At 35.9% G+C, this 14,846-nt stretch overlaps 2 protein-coding genes across 4 annotated transcripts in view; both read right to left on the bottom strand.

Annotated features, from left to right (window-relative positions):
* The window catches only part of espn (espin), a gene marked incomplete at its 5' end in the record, with an annotated part of 92,845 nt that overhangs the window by 3,829 nt on the left and 74,170 nt on the right, over positions 1-14,846 (bottom strand). For all 3 annotated transcript variants that reach the window (XM_079827624.1, XM_079827623.1, XM_079827625.1), the window contains 2 exons: positions 8,187-8,534; positions 10,259-10,404. In XM_079827624.1, the coding sequence (XP_079683750.1) occupies positions 8,187-8,534; positions 10,259-10,404 (494 nt within the window). The remainder of the gene's footprint in view (positions 1-8,186; positions 8,535-10,258; positions 10,405-14,846) is intronic.
* On the bottom strand, positions 1,499-7,110 carry LOC307132337 (espin-like protein; the record flags this gene model as incomplete). The annotated part of the gene is made up of 2 exons (XM_079826580.1): positions 1,499-4,837; positions 7,093-7,110. The coding sequence occupies 2 exons, from the start codon at positions 7,108-7,110 to the stop codon at positions 2,810-2,812; spliced, it is 2,046 nt and encodes a 681-aa protein (XP_079682706.1). The 3' UTR covers positions 1,499-2,809.

Genomic DNA, 14,846 nt, shown 5'->3' with positions numbered 1-14,846 from the left:
TTTCTTTCTTTCTTTCTTTCTTTCTTTCTTTCTTTCTTTCTTTCTTTCTTTCTTTCTTTCTTTCTTTCTTTCTTTCTTTCTTTCTTTCACTCAGACAGGTAGTGTGTGCACAGTGTGAAAAGTGATCTTCTTCCTCCATTCAGATGGTAACTATAGCCCAGCAGAGGGGGTGGCCATCTTCAGCTTCTCATTTCCCATCCAAACGGATTGATTACCTCAAATGCTACCATGAAGCCACATCATTGGTGGTAACAGCCAGAGTAAACTAATCTGTGTCTTAATATTTCATTATTCCCCTGGGAATTATAGGCCAAGAAAAAAAAAAAAAAAAAAAAAAAAAAAAAACTGGAAAAAAACTGGAAAAAAATGCTTGATAGATGAAGATGCTTTTAAAATTCTTTGATAGATGCAGAAATTTAGAGGGTGCAGCTATGAATGATAAAACACATGACAGCACCCTGATGTAATTTCTTGCTATATAACAATCAGATCAAACAATTAGTTGTTTTTCCATCATTTCTGTCATGACAACTCTCAGAAAGATTAGGATGGTAATAGAGATTGGCATGGTAATTGGTTGTATTTGGTCTTGGTGGAATAGATCTGCTACATAACATACATGAATTAACCCCCGTATCAGATATATACAGGTGGAGCTGGGGAAGGTGCGCTGCAGACTGCTAGCAGCAAACTACCAGTATTTGAATGTAGAGCTGCAGTTCATTGGCCGCTGATGCAACAGCGACCAATCAGCTGTGCAATGAGATGATGTGATTGTCTGCTCGCACCAGTTTCAAGACAGAAATGCCATGTACAAAAAATATTTAGTTAAGAACGATACTGTATTCATATAGAGACATATTTTGGTCTCTTGAAAATGTCATATTTCACCTAAAACCAAAAGAAATTATATTTTGCATAAAGAAAATACAGCATATTTTTGTACCATTATGCATTGTTACATTATTTTCCCCCAAAACTGTCATTATGGTATGTGTCCAGATGATTTTGATTTTGTTTTTGTGTGCGTATCTAATTCTCAGGCAAAATTAGGGTATAAAAATAAGCTTAATTTTCTTTAATCAAGATGTAATATTTCTTTTGATTTTGGGTATGGAAATATGACCTGAAACGTGTCTCTGTGAGATTAAAGTATTTGAGTGTCTATGATATAATCACCTAAAACATTTTACTTTTAACTTAAAATATACAGCACATATACTACATAACAGAGTTTTAACATATTTAGTATCTTATTATATACTTTATATACTTCCTACAGTCCTGCCTTCTTAAGAAAATGGCTGCTAAATGCCCTCTAGAACACAGCTTGAGCTTGACTCCAAAAATAGCTGAGATGCCATAGATAACTCTCTAATTCTTATTTAACTCTTTTAACTAAGTAAGTCTATGGAATCTAACAAGAGTTCATAATTTGTAGAGCAATAAATGATTGTACTAAGCAAACATTAAATGGTAAATTTAAGTCATTGAGTAAAAAAAGTGATCAATCATTTTATTAATGTTGTAACAGGAAATAACAAATAAAATGATCTCGACTTATGTATGAAATCAAAAACTTTAGATTGATTTATTTGTGTATATTTCTCAAAAAATGAACAAACCATCAAAATGACACTTCAAACATGGCTAGATGGAACATAACTTTAACGGCTGAATAATTTTAAAGGTCAATATCAGGTGTAAAAAAAATTATGAATATCAATGGCAATAAAAACCTTTGCAGTTAACTTAAGTAGAAATCCATCTGCTTTTTAAAACCTCTTAAAACAACATTGTCAAACACAACTGCTAACAAAAGACAATCGAACTAAAAGATAAACAAAAAGATCAAGAATTCTCATACACAAATGCATCATGGTAGAATAAATAAAATCATTGATTATGTTCTTGATTAAGAGCTGTGTGTTCTTACCTCAAAAGAACACTAAGAAAAGAGGGAACACATTCACTCTTATCCTAAAAAATGATTCTGATATGTTCCAAATAATTACGCAACATGCAAAAAAAAAAAAAACATTTAAAACAGATGATGTAAAACATAATTGTAACTGTAATTTATGTCAACAGACTTTTGTGATAACTTCTGAGACACTCAATTGTAAGTCATACAAATACCAAACAATAGTTCAAAGTTACAAAATTCAAATGGCTTTTTTTAATGAATTAATCAGAAAGAATTCCATCAATAATCAAAATGATGTTTAAAAAATTGTCAGAATAATCTTACATTTTAATTTCAAGAAAATGTATTTTTGTGCTTCAAAGTGTGAGCCGATTATTTACTGAAGTACATATAACAATTGATGATTTAAAGCACTTTCAACCGATGGATATCACTGTTAAAATGAACTAGCACACTTAAAGTGTGTGTGCAGTATTTTATTGTTTATATCTTATACTCACTGAAAAGTTGACGTTCTGCTAAAAAAGACTGATCTCTCCTTCATTTCACCCTGTGAGATGAGGTGCTATGTTTTCTATTATATTTCTATGTATTCATTGTTTTATCTGCATGACAGCGTTTTACAAAACATGTCAATATTGAGTTTTAAGGGTAAAAACTTACATTTTACTCCACAGCTTACAGTTGGTTGTAAGAAGTCTGATGACAAATGATCACGGGGCAGGCTGCTTAAATTCAGTTAAGCTCAACATTTGATTGTGTCTTTTGACAATAAGCTGCCTCTCTGACCAAACTGTTTGCTGATCTGCTTAACACAAGCATTTATTCTGTCTCCTGATAATTGTTTCATCAAATAATTTGACCTAACTTAATTTGACTAAGTCAGATATCAAACATCTCAGCTTCCTTCTCTTTCCAGAAGGCAAAGCTTCGATCAATATATCTAATAATTTCCTCATTGCTAAACTCTTTAAGTTCATAAATAAGCTTGATGGAGTCCTCATTGGGCTCCTCTTTGGTATTTGCTGGGCCCTGTTCGTTCACAGTGTGTGGGGCTTCCATCTGGGGGCTTTCAGCTGTTACGGTTACTTGCGTTTCTGTGTTTTCTGAATGTGGCGCATCTTGTGCTGCAATGCCATCATGTGGTAGTTGAACTTCAGTACGACTCTTCTGTATTGCTGTATCATTTGTAATGTTCTCTGCTGAGCCCTGTTGGGTTGCCATTGCACAGTCATCTGAAGTTGGCCCTGGGTGTTCAAAGGGAACGTCTGGTGGTGAAATTCTTGAGAGACTGGCATCAGCTGGAGCCCCTTGTGATATGCTTGCGGATGCCTGCAGAACCTCTGGAGGGAGAATGAGCTCAGCAGTTTCCAGCAGCCCACCACCCTCCACAGAGTCACCAAAATACTTCACCTTGATATCTTCAAATCCATCTGACCAATCACGTTTACCTATCTCAATACTCTCCATTACCTCTCGATGGAACTGGCGGATCACTTCCCATGGGTGACTGCCAAGTCTGTCAAACATTTCATAGCAAAGCAAGTGGCGGAACTTCCGCTCAGTGCGGGACATGTTCATCTCAAGAAGCTGAAAGTAGCCAAGCATGAAAAGGTCAAGGGTTAGACTCTCATATTGAACAGGTGACCCGTTGATGTGAGGAAGGAAGTGCTCCGGCCAGTAGATCATCTGAGCTCGACTGAGTCTCCGGATTTGTCGCGTGGGCACCTGGCTCATAATGGTCCTCCAGTGGCCAAGAAGATTTCCCACAACCTGTCTCTGTTTCATGAAATACAGGAGTTGGTCATCCTCCGTATGTATGGTACCATCTGGCTTAGTTAGGTTCTGATAATACAGGGAATGACAGTCATTCTCTTCAACACTTAGTGTCTTCCCTCTTCCTGAGCACTTGTAGGATTCAGTCATTGTATACTTTCTCCAGTGTTCCAGGAACAGAAACACAATCCTCTCCTTTCGCATCTCGATGCACTCCTGGACGTAGCTCAGGTCTGTCTGCACCTCTAGACTGCGGGTGAGCTGCTCTGAGGTTAGTGAATTTGTAGAGATGTCAGGGTGGTCCTGATGTCCTGAGTCAGATGGTCCTGTTCTTTCAGACCCAGTGTACATCAAAGTTGCATGGGACTGTGTTATAGGTTCCTCATTCACCAATGGTAAATTTGGATCTTGCTCTATTGGTGACGGATCTCCGACTTGTGAGTTGCTCTCACTGAGAGAGAACAGCAGCTCATCCTCCAAGATGGGCTCTGATGGGTAGCTACATTCACTAACTGCCGGCAAAGACCTTGTACGTTTGTATATGCGGTTAATTTTGTCATCCTCATACTTTGATTGGCTATGAATTTCATAATTGGCTTTCAGGTTCTTCACAGACACACCACACTGCTTAATCTCCTTCTCCACCTCCTCTCGAGTGGAGAATGATTGTGATCGGCCAATGTTTCCGGAGGCCACTGTGTTTGAGATCTCTGTCTGGCCCTTTCCACTCTTCAGACCTTCGTACGTATATCCTTGAGTGATCATTTCCAGAATATCGACCTCCTTTCCACCCAAAGTGGCGAGCAAGATGGCCATGCTTTTGAGCAGTGTGGAGATCTTGCTGCACCAGGCAGGCAAGTCTTCTGCTTGCCCATGAACCTGTTTGGGGTTGACAGAGAAGTGGTCTTGGTTCAAAGCTGCAGACACAGGTAAGAGTTGCTTCAACTCTTGCTCCAGCTGTTCCAGATCTTTCTCCACCTCTGTCACTTTGTGCATGACCTGGAGGTTCTCAATCTGCTTCTCAATGCGGATAATGTCATCCTCTGTCATTAGTTCTCCAAATGGACCCAGAATGGCATTGTGCACATGAGAATAACGCCAGTCTTGGGCTTGATAGTATCCACTGGGAGCAAACTAAAGTAGGTTCAGAGGAGGATATAGAAAGGAACAAAACAGAGGAGGGGGTGCCCTTCAGCTTGTGGATCCGATGCGTTACATACACGCTTTTACAGTCTCTTCACCCCAAACGTTTCAAACTTTACATGAATTTAGTGGTGCGATGATACTACCTTGTTTTCACTGAGTTGACTTGCAAAAGAAGATTCAGGCAAAAAAAAAAAAAAAAACAAGACAGCGTATCTGTCTTTAAATGTATTGTTTAGGGTTTTGGTTAGAATCTATTAATTACATTAAATTAATAATCTGGGTTACTTTCAAATGATTGGCTATGGATACAATCAGTGACATGCAATTGAATACTACAAACAATAATTTCAATGCAATCCTCAGTTTAAAAAAAAGAAAAAGAAGAACAGGGACTATAAAGTAAAACTTACTGCGGAAGTCTAGTAGGTAAGTGGGCCAGTGGATTTTGTAAAAGCACTTGAATTCCTTGAGCCATAAAGTTGCCTAAACTGTCCTTGTGAGACTACTTTTCAAGGCGAAGTTATGAGTTACCAACATAATATTTGTGGATGGAGTGTACATAACTCAGTTCCATGTAAATAATTTTGTTTTCACATAAAGCTGATATATGTGTTATGTCACTTCCTGGTATTCTTGAGCCAATACCATCAAACTGGGTTTACTTTTAGCTGGTCATGACATGAATTAAAAGATTAGTTACAACTTTGTACAGACAGGGTTGGTAAGCAATTCTATCACACCAGTCTCATAAGAACACGTGGAATGTTCAAAACTTGCTGGCCCCTTTTCTGCTAGACTTCCATTGTAAGGGTTTTTAGAGTAATGTAAGTGTTGTACATGTGTTGTACACTTTAAGTGTTCTTACAGTACATGTTTTTCATATAAGTCTAAATGTATTGCCTGTAATTCCACAGCCTGCCATAGATGTTGTCCATATAGACATTAATTTGAAAATGACCCAGAAGTTTCATTATTTTATCTGTAAATTATATTTAGCATGTGTTTCCAGGGAACTTGACCAATTTCCACTATTGAGAAACTTTCAGAGCGTTAACAAGATGTTTGAAAGTATAAGATAAAAATAAAATCTTAATGAGCAGAATGAGCAAGATGACCAACTGCACTTCATGCTGTAAGTGCCAATTGCAGTGTGAAGGGGCTTTGCATCACACCACTGAATCCCCATGTAAAAACTTAGAGCTGTCGTGCACTATCGCCAGTAAGCCACATTAAACTAATACTTCCTTAGTAAATGTCAAACACACTTAGGCTTGTCTTGGGATAGTCACAACAGCCCCAAATTAAACACTGCATCACTCAACACAGAGTATAGGAAAAGCCAACCAAATGTCATGCTGCACGACATTCACTATGACAACCAGACCAAAACTAAAGATTGAGTATTATTTTAAAAGTCTGTCTTAACCATAGGCTGAAAACCATGTCTGATCGGTAATATAAAACTCTTTACACTTTAAGCTTTACAAATCAGAGCCAACTCTAACATACATGTTTTACCAGCTATTTGACTTTGCAATCAAGTACATGCCAGAGGGACACATTGATGTATTGACAATAATTAAATAAATCATAAATAAATAAATATGTAGGAACAAAAGTAGCCTGTAAAAGCAATTCGATAACTCCATCTAAGGCTAGTATGAGTAATCTAGCCTAGCTGACTGATGCATGCTGTCATGTAAAGTAATGTTCCCTGGAAAAAAATATATATAAATATAATACCCACACAAAATTATTGATTCACCAAGTAATATCTCATCCCAACACTAAAGGTGATGATACACGGGGCAACTTTGCCGTCAATGGGCAACCAGGTGAGACACAGGGCCCATGACCAGTCTAAAGTATCCAGGTAGAAATTTGTTGCCCATTCTGAATGGGAAAGTGCCCAAGCAACATTGCTCGGCAACATTGCTCAAAAAGTTGCCCTGTGTATCATTACCTTAATTCTCAATCATTGCATCTATTAACAACACATTTCTAGGATTTATATACTGACAATTCCTGCTAACCCATAAATGGCCACATTTATTAAATAATAAAAGCTGCACAAATGTTTGCTCATTCACACAACACTGCTATGGTTACCCAGAGATCATAAACTCATTAATGGAGAAGTAAATGACCACAATTTTTTTTAATAATGAGTAGATCTTTTTCAAATTGTTGGATATGGTTGTCAAAAAGAGTGTATACTCAATAATCTCCATGCAGACACTCACTGCCCAGCTATCCTCCATGTAGATACTGTAGCTCAAACCTTAATGTCATAGTTAGAATTTACATTCTAAATCACAAGCCTTCTTAAAATTTTATGAGAGGATACTATAGCTCGAACTACTAAAACTACAGGAGGATAGCACTGATCTCATAAGCTGAGAAAATGCACTCTTTTCCATTTATTAATTGTAAATGATAAATTGTTAGTCTTTTTTGTTATAAATATTCAAGTGTTCAGAAGTGAATACTAGCTTGTTACTTAGTGTTACTTAGTTCACTGTATACTGCCTACTATTAACAGCAGCATGCTACAATGTTGTCACATTACCTCATCATGTTACATGTGAGTGGCATCCAGGAATCATCTTGGAAATTAAAATGGTTACTTTGTATTTTAAAAGATATACTATCTTAACATGTCAACTTTTCGAAGCTCAAGTAATTAAAAAAATATTTTATATGATTTTTAAGATAGTTAAAATAGAAGGTCAAGTGAGGTGAATTCTATGTATAAAGACAATTTGCATACTGAGCACAATATCCATGTACTGCAAAAACAGTAGTATACTAGTATGCTATTCTGAACATGGTGATTATTTAACATGCTTAAGGACCCCATGAAATGCCTTGACATGCAGTTTTTTTTCTCTGGCACTATTGAGGAGCTTATCGCGTTTAAAAAAAATAGCAAATAGCATTTAGATTACAAAACATCCCAACCCACCAGCTTGTACCATTGATAAAAGAATGAAGACAGTTTCAGAATGAATAAATACCAGCTACTTCCTTTGTAATCAATTCATGTTTGGGATAGGAAATATATTGGATCGTTTTGGTCTGTTTTGCCAGAAGAAAGACTGTCATTTTTGTACATGCATGTTTTGTCAGCTATTAGGAATGTACTAGCAAAGAAGACCTTAAACTCATGGATTCAAAGCCACAACACTCCGATTTTGATTCTGTGGGGTCTTTAAGTATGTTATGAAGCTGGGATTTGAAAGCTTTTGTTAAAGTGTCTAAAAGTTTAAATTGTGGCTGGATTAGAGATGCACTGCCTCAGCTTATGTTTAAAACACACAACTGTTTCATCACTCACCTTTTTCTTGTTCTCTTCCTCCTCCTGCATCTTCACTTGTAGTTTCCTCACCATCACCTGTCTCTTCCACTCTGGGATGGCTCTGCCCTGCTCGTCATGTGTGGGCACCAGACTCTCAACGTCCACCACACTGGATTTGCTCTGGCCAACAGCAGTATTTCCATTGACGGTGGCTGCAAGCTGCTCAGTGCTCTGTGAAGTGGACAGGTTCTGGGGTGAGCCACTGCTGGTCGTGGGAGTGGGTGGCGTGGGTGGACACATAGGTGGTGGAGATTCTAGCTTTGCAGATTGGGTGTCATTGGGCTGAGGTTTTGGCAGAGGCTCTGGCGGCGATGATGGATGTTCCTCCTGGAATTCAAAATAATCAATCAGAATTTAATGTTCCAGAAGACAATATAGAAATAGTGACAGCTGATTTGAATAAAAAAAACAAAACAAAAACACACTCTTAAAAATAAAGACTCTTCAATAGTTCTTCGTAGCATCCAAGGATCAGTAAACAACTCTCTTCCTAAAAAGAATCGGGTTCACTTGCAATGAGGTTAAACAAGATTTGTGCCGATTACTGTATGTGCAATTAATTTTTGGCTGTCTATACAGTTCTTGTTAAAATTAATAAATGTAATTTGTGTTTAATTTTGTACAATAATTTTTTTTTTGGTGTTTGCTATTTGATGTTCAATGTAGAGTAGGAGGATAAATAATCTATATCATATATTCTAGGGGATCTATACTGTAGCTGAGCCCCTGCAACATGAGTTTTTTAGAACATTATTTAAAAATGTTTTAATTCCATGCTGATGTGTCGTGCAGCTACTGTATGACTTTTATTCTGTTTTTTTTCTTCTTTTATTTATTCAAAATATTCACAAATTTGTTAATTATATCATGAACTTTATGATATAATGCGATGATCAAATATGTGGAAGTGAATGTGTTTTGTCGTTTAAACACCTTTATAATGATCATGTTAGTTGATCTATAACGCGCAATTGGCGCCACCATGTTAGTTTGCACCACAATTCAGAGAATCGCATCTGTCAGATTTACATCATGTAAATTCAACCATTTCTCCTGAAATACATAAAAGTAAGGAGAACTGGGAGAAGAACTGAGTAAACTTTATAGTTTCCTGCACAATGTGTATCTTATATGAATAAAAAAATTTGTCAAATTATAATTGAACGTAGTATTATTGCAGCTTCCATCAGTGTTTGGAATTTGTATCCAACAAACTTTAAATGTGTTTTTATAGTACTTGATTTAAATGTGTATTTAAATATCTGAAACCTAAAATTACATTATGTGACTAAAAACAGAGAATAGTTGTGATATATGATTTTGTATCCGTGCTTTTGCAGCGTCTCTGGACGGGGAGGGGGGACAGATCTGATCTGAGGGGCAATGCCCCCTTTTGCCCCCTTGTGGCGCCAGCCCTGCTGTAATTTCCTCAATTATGTAACTTTAATAAATTGTGCTATTGTGTCACAGCACCAATAACTGAGTTACAAAAGCCTCTCACTGAACTGGCTGAATTATCCTGGACAATAGATTTGGTGCCCGATTGCTGACCTGCACACTTATAATGCTCCAAACTACGATTTTATACACTGTAACTGTAATTTTGTTCTGGATTGTATTACTTTTTGTGACCCAAGCAGTTTTTTGGGAATAATGATCAATTTTTAATGTATCTATCTCCATTATAATAACTGGTAAGTTTTTCTATTCTTATTTAATACAGAATTCTTTTCTCATGTATTCAAAGAAATATCACTCCATGTCCATCCTGTCCATTGGTATCTATGTGGCATATCTGATTTGGCTTTTGTTTCTATCGATAATCATCAGTATTTCTAATTCAAACAATATCTTTTTACATCTCAAGCCAAACAATGGCAGTGACACCCAAATTAAAGATCACAAGTTACAAGTAGACAACAGCTGTAACTCATATAATAAAATAAAATACTTTTCATTTCTGAGAATCGCTATTAAGAATATAAATAGCGCAACTAAATGTAAAATTTGTAAATTTAGTCAAATTAAAAAAGAAAGGGAGCGTGACCTACGTTGTTCTCCGCTGGGCCGCTGTTAGAGAATACAGTCGTGTAGCCTTTGCTTTGAGGTGTCGGCTTCAGACTCTTCCCAGCTTTAATTTCGGCCAGAAGCTCAGAATTATCTCCAGTGGGGGACATCATGTTGAAGGATTTATTGCCTGAGATAAAGACAAAGGGAAACTGAGCCAGGATGGATGGATGTGCGAAGAGAAAGAGAGACACACCGGACAAGCTTCTCCCCTAAATATTTAATTTAAAACCCCAGACATCTAAACAAATGTCTAAAGCACCCAGTAACTGTGCAAGTACGAAACAGTTACTAATTAAGATAAACCACTCACTGAATAAAGTATAAAAAAGAAAGGACCAAAAGTAAAGCTCAAAAAAGGAAAACGTTCAGGCCTTTGTTGAAGTTTCAACCATCAAAATGATTTAAAACGTACATGACATATTCAAATGCCTTGACCCACTGCTGTGTAGAAAATAGTGAATGAAAATTCACAAATGTTACAATAATAATTCTAATTACCATCATTATTTGCAGCAATTTGGTGAATTTGGCTGAAAGAACGATAGTGGCTGGTAAATGAGGACCAATGGGATTTTATGAGACTTGAATGAAAATATGGTACTTATTAAATGTAATATTGTTATATAGCATAATCTACTTGACCAAAAGTGGCCTCTGCTCTTTAAATTTTAGTCCCATAATACATTGCAGTGCCAGGAAACAAAAGGTTGTTGTACACAGTGTCTAATAACAATCTCTAAACAATCTACACATTTTAATGTTAACATGATTGTATCCTTGTTATATGTAAATGATAAAAAAGTGAGAAAAAAGACTTTAATCAATATGTTTAATCCACCAGGTAAGAACTAAAGTATTACAGAATAAATAAATGAATGCTGACAGCTACAGGTATAAATAGAGCATGAATCTAATCTAATCAGGGGAAAAAAATCTAAAATATAATGTCAATAAATAAATAAATAAATAAAACAACCAAAATCTGTATTTAAAAAGGATAGCCTAACTGAAGACCACTGAGGTATCTGCACTACTCCAACTCTAAACATCATTTTTCAACTTCTTAAATGTATAAACCGAAATAAATGAACAATATTAAAGAAATAATCAAATAAATGTACATCACCTGTTGTTTTTGATTTAAATCTCCAGAGTGCCTCGTAACAGACGTGCTATTGTTTTGTCATAGCTGTGGTTATGAAAAAGTCTTCTCAGACCGAGAGAACCAGTCAGATATACAACACTCCTGATTCAAACTCTCCTCTCCTCCCTCAAGAACAAAAAACTCTGCGTTCGCTTACTGCCGGTGCGGCTCATCACAGTTGGGGGAAGTCTGAACGGATCAGCGGTAATCAACTCTGACAAGAGACGGCTGCCAAATTGGAGCTGGATTTGAAGTTCACTCACTGACCCTACGTCCTCTCTTCACTCTCACTTACCCTCCTCCTTACTCACACTTCCTTCCTCCGATCAGCCACCCTCTCGCTATAACTCTCTAACTCTTGCTCAGCAGCTGAGTGGATTAACTGGATAGAGTCTCACACATCACGCTGAGCGACACATAAACTGTGAATAATAGAGCTGAAAGAGATGCTTTCTGCTGATGTCCTTTCATAAGATCCCGATAAATCCACCTACAAATGTCTACAAATGACCATACAATGACCATACAAATTACCATTGCCTGATGAAAAATAAACAACTTAAACCAGCCTAAAATGTCCCCTTAGCTGTCTTAGCTGGTTAAAACTGGTCTATGGTCTCCCGTCCTGATTATCTTAAAGTGCAAAAAAAAAAACTTCAAAACCAGCAAACAAGACCAGCCAGTAAATTTAAAAAAAATTATTACAATTATAAAATACGACTTACCGTGTCATCTTGCATGGATACAACAACAAAATGATATGCTTATGAACTTTTGAAGGGATGTTTGTGCAAACTCTACAGTATTTTGGAACAAATAGGCTATGCCCTTACCTCAAAAAAACATTATCAAAACGACATAAGAAAATATAGCCCAGATTACAAATACAAGGGGCTTGCCAAATTATGTCCAATGTAAAATCTGGGTTCTGAAGAAATTAGTTAAGAAACATCATTGATTATATTCAATAAATCAATTTAATTCTGAAAAGCCTAAAATCTTACTTCTGCATTTGGGACAAAAAATTAAATGTCAACATGTTGCAGTCTTTATATAATGAAGACTGCAACGTGTTGCAATTTTATGTTTATTAGTATATAGTATATTCTGTATTAGAAATATATAAAATATATGTGTGTATATATTTTATAAAAATATTTTTCAAACTACTGTTTATTAGTATTCAACACCTTCAACATTTTCTCACATTATCAGTTTATTCCCTATAGTTTAGAAAATGGTAATAAAATATGGCAAGAACTCAGAGTTAAACTGTGTCAGAACAATTTCATCTTAATAATGTCAGATAACTTTGATAGAAAGATAGGTAATGGATTACAACCAACCAATCAGCTGTCAGCTGTTAAATTTAAGTACACAATTAGATAATACCAATTTAGATCAACCAATCACCAAGCAACGCTTAATTTTGTTCAGTCTGTGGTGTAAAAGGTCACATTAGCAATTCAAGAAATAACACTTAAGCAAAACATGGTCAGGTCAAAGTGTCTGAATAATTTTGGTCCCAAATTTGTATACATTTTACTGGTAGTCCACTGTATGAAGGATTTTTGGGTTTCACAGTTTACTTTATTTTGCTATTTTGCCATCCTCACTTACATCAATGAACTCTAGTGTCCTAGCCTAGAAATCTAGACACACCCTATCGGCAGAACATTTATTTTGCCGCGAGATTAGTCTAGCAACTCTCGGTAGACCTGAGAGCTGGAAAAACCAAACTCTGGTCAGGCCAATCACAGCGTGTGTAGAGTCGGTGGGCGGGCTTAACATAATGACGGCACGTCACGGCAGAGTTGCAGAGGTTCTGCGTGCTACTCTTGAACAAAGAAGCTGACTAACAGCTGTCTTTTGAATCGGCTTTGGCCGCGACTCTGGAAGACTTGGAGTTAAGCTTTTCTTTGAGAAAAGAACAAAGAACGTCACTGAAGTCATTCTTAAGAAAAGGAGATATGTTCAAAGTTTTGCCTACCGGATACGGCAAAAGTCTATCAACTAACGTTAGCTCGGCTTCACCTTCTTCTTTGCTCTGGTTGGTTGTGGCGTTCATGGCGCTATCCTATTGCGTGCAGAGGGAATTTAAAAGACAACCGTTTATCCCGTCCCTCGGATTGAGCCCGGTCAATGATGAGTTTATATATATATATATAAATTAAATATTTTGTTTCATGGAAACATGACAGATTTGAGAGAGTAGAGTAGCTTGAGATGGGACACAGATGTAAATTTATAGATATTTAACAATATCTGTAAAACTTTCATCAACCAAAAAGTGTTAATGGGTGAAATTTAAATAATATTACTGAGTTAGAACTCTATTCTTATTTAAATTTAACAAGAGCTCTACTTAGATCACCACAGGTAAAACCACACTACAAAAAATACTTTTCTTACTTGGTATTTCTGTCTTTTTTCTAAAAGTTTTATCTAAAAATTTTATCTAAAAATTCTTAAATCAAGAAAATCTAAATTACATATTTTTTCTTGATTCCTGGGGGAAAAATCTAAATGAACTGAGTTTTTGCTTGAAACAAACTAAATTATCTCAATGGATTAGAAAAATAATGATTCCAATCAGAAACATTATTTTTCTTACACCGTTGGCAGATATATTTGCTTGTTTTAACCAAAAACAATTTCATTTTATTTTCCAGAAAATAAGAAAAAATATCTAATGTAATTAATTTCACTTCTCTAGTAAATGCATCTTGATTTAAGAATTTTTAGATATATTTATACTTGAAACAAGACAACAATACTAAATGACAGCATTTACTTAGTTAACACTGACCATTTACTTGGCAACAATGGCTGTTTGGTTGAAATAATGGTTCCTCTGATTGAACAAAACATCACTTTAGTAATTTCAGAGTAAATAAACAAAGAAAGAAAATCATCAAAGAGCTTGAAATATCAAAATATAATTGATAATATTTTTGGCTATTTTGCCCAGCATTAGCTATAGTTAAAATAAATCATCATATAGCTTATTACAAACACACTATACGTTACCTTCAACCTTGACTTTCCAAATCTTCATTTATGACCTGTAGCTAAATATCACTTTAATATAACTTAAACAAAGGCAAACAGAAGAACTTGTGCCTGAATATGAGCAGAAAAAAGAGGATCAAGATGTTCACAATAGCTGTTCATAGAGGGGAATGATGTGACGTAGGTTGAAGGCGTTGCGTTGACGGCAGGGCTAAGTCAATAAGGCCGCCCACTGTTTACACACCTTTATACTCATTCACTACAGTATGACTCTGCTGACCAATGTCAAAGGACAGCACTTTAATAGATGAATTGCTCGTAAATTCAATACTTTAAATCAAAATTGTAATTTTGAAATTGATAAATAGATTTTTATTCCAGATTTGTTTTTTATGCTGACAAGTCAACATGAA

The sequence above is a fragment of the Gobio gobio genome (assembly GCF_949357685.1).
Source record: "Gobio gobio genome assembly, chromosome: 10".
Taxonomy (NCBI): domain Eukaryota; kingdom Metazoa; phylum Chordata; class Actinopteri; order Cypriniformes; family Gobionidae; genus Gobio; species Gobio gobio.
This window is presented reverse-complemented; position numbering and strand designations above follow the sequence as displayed.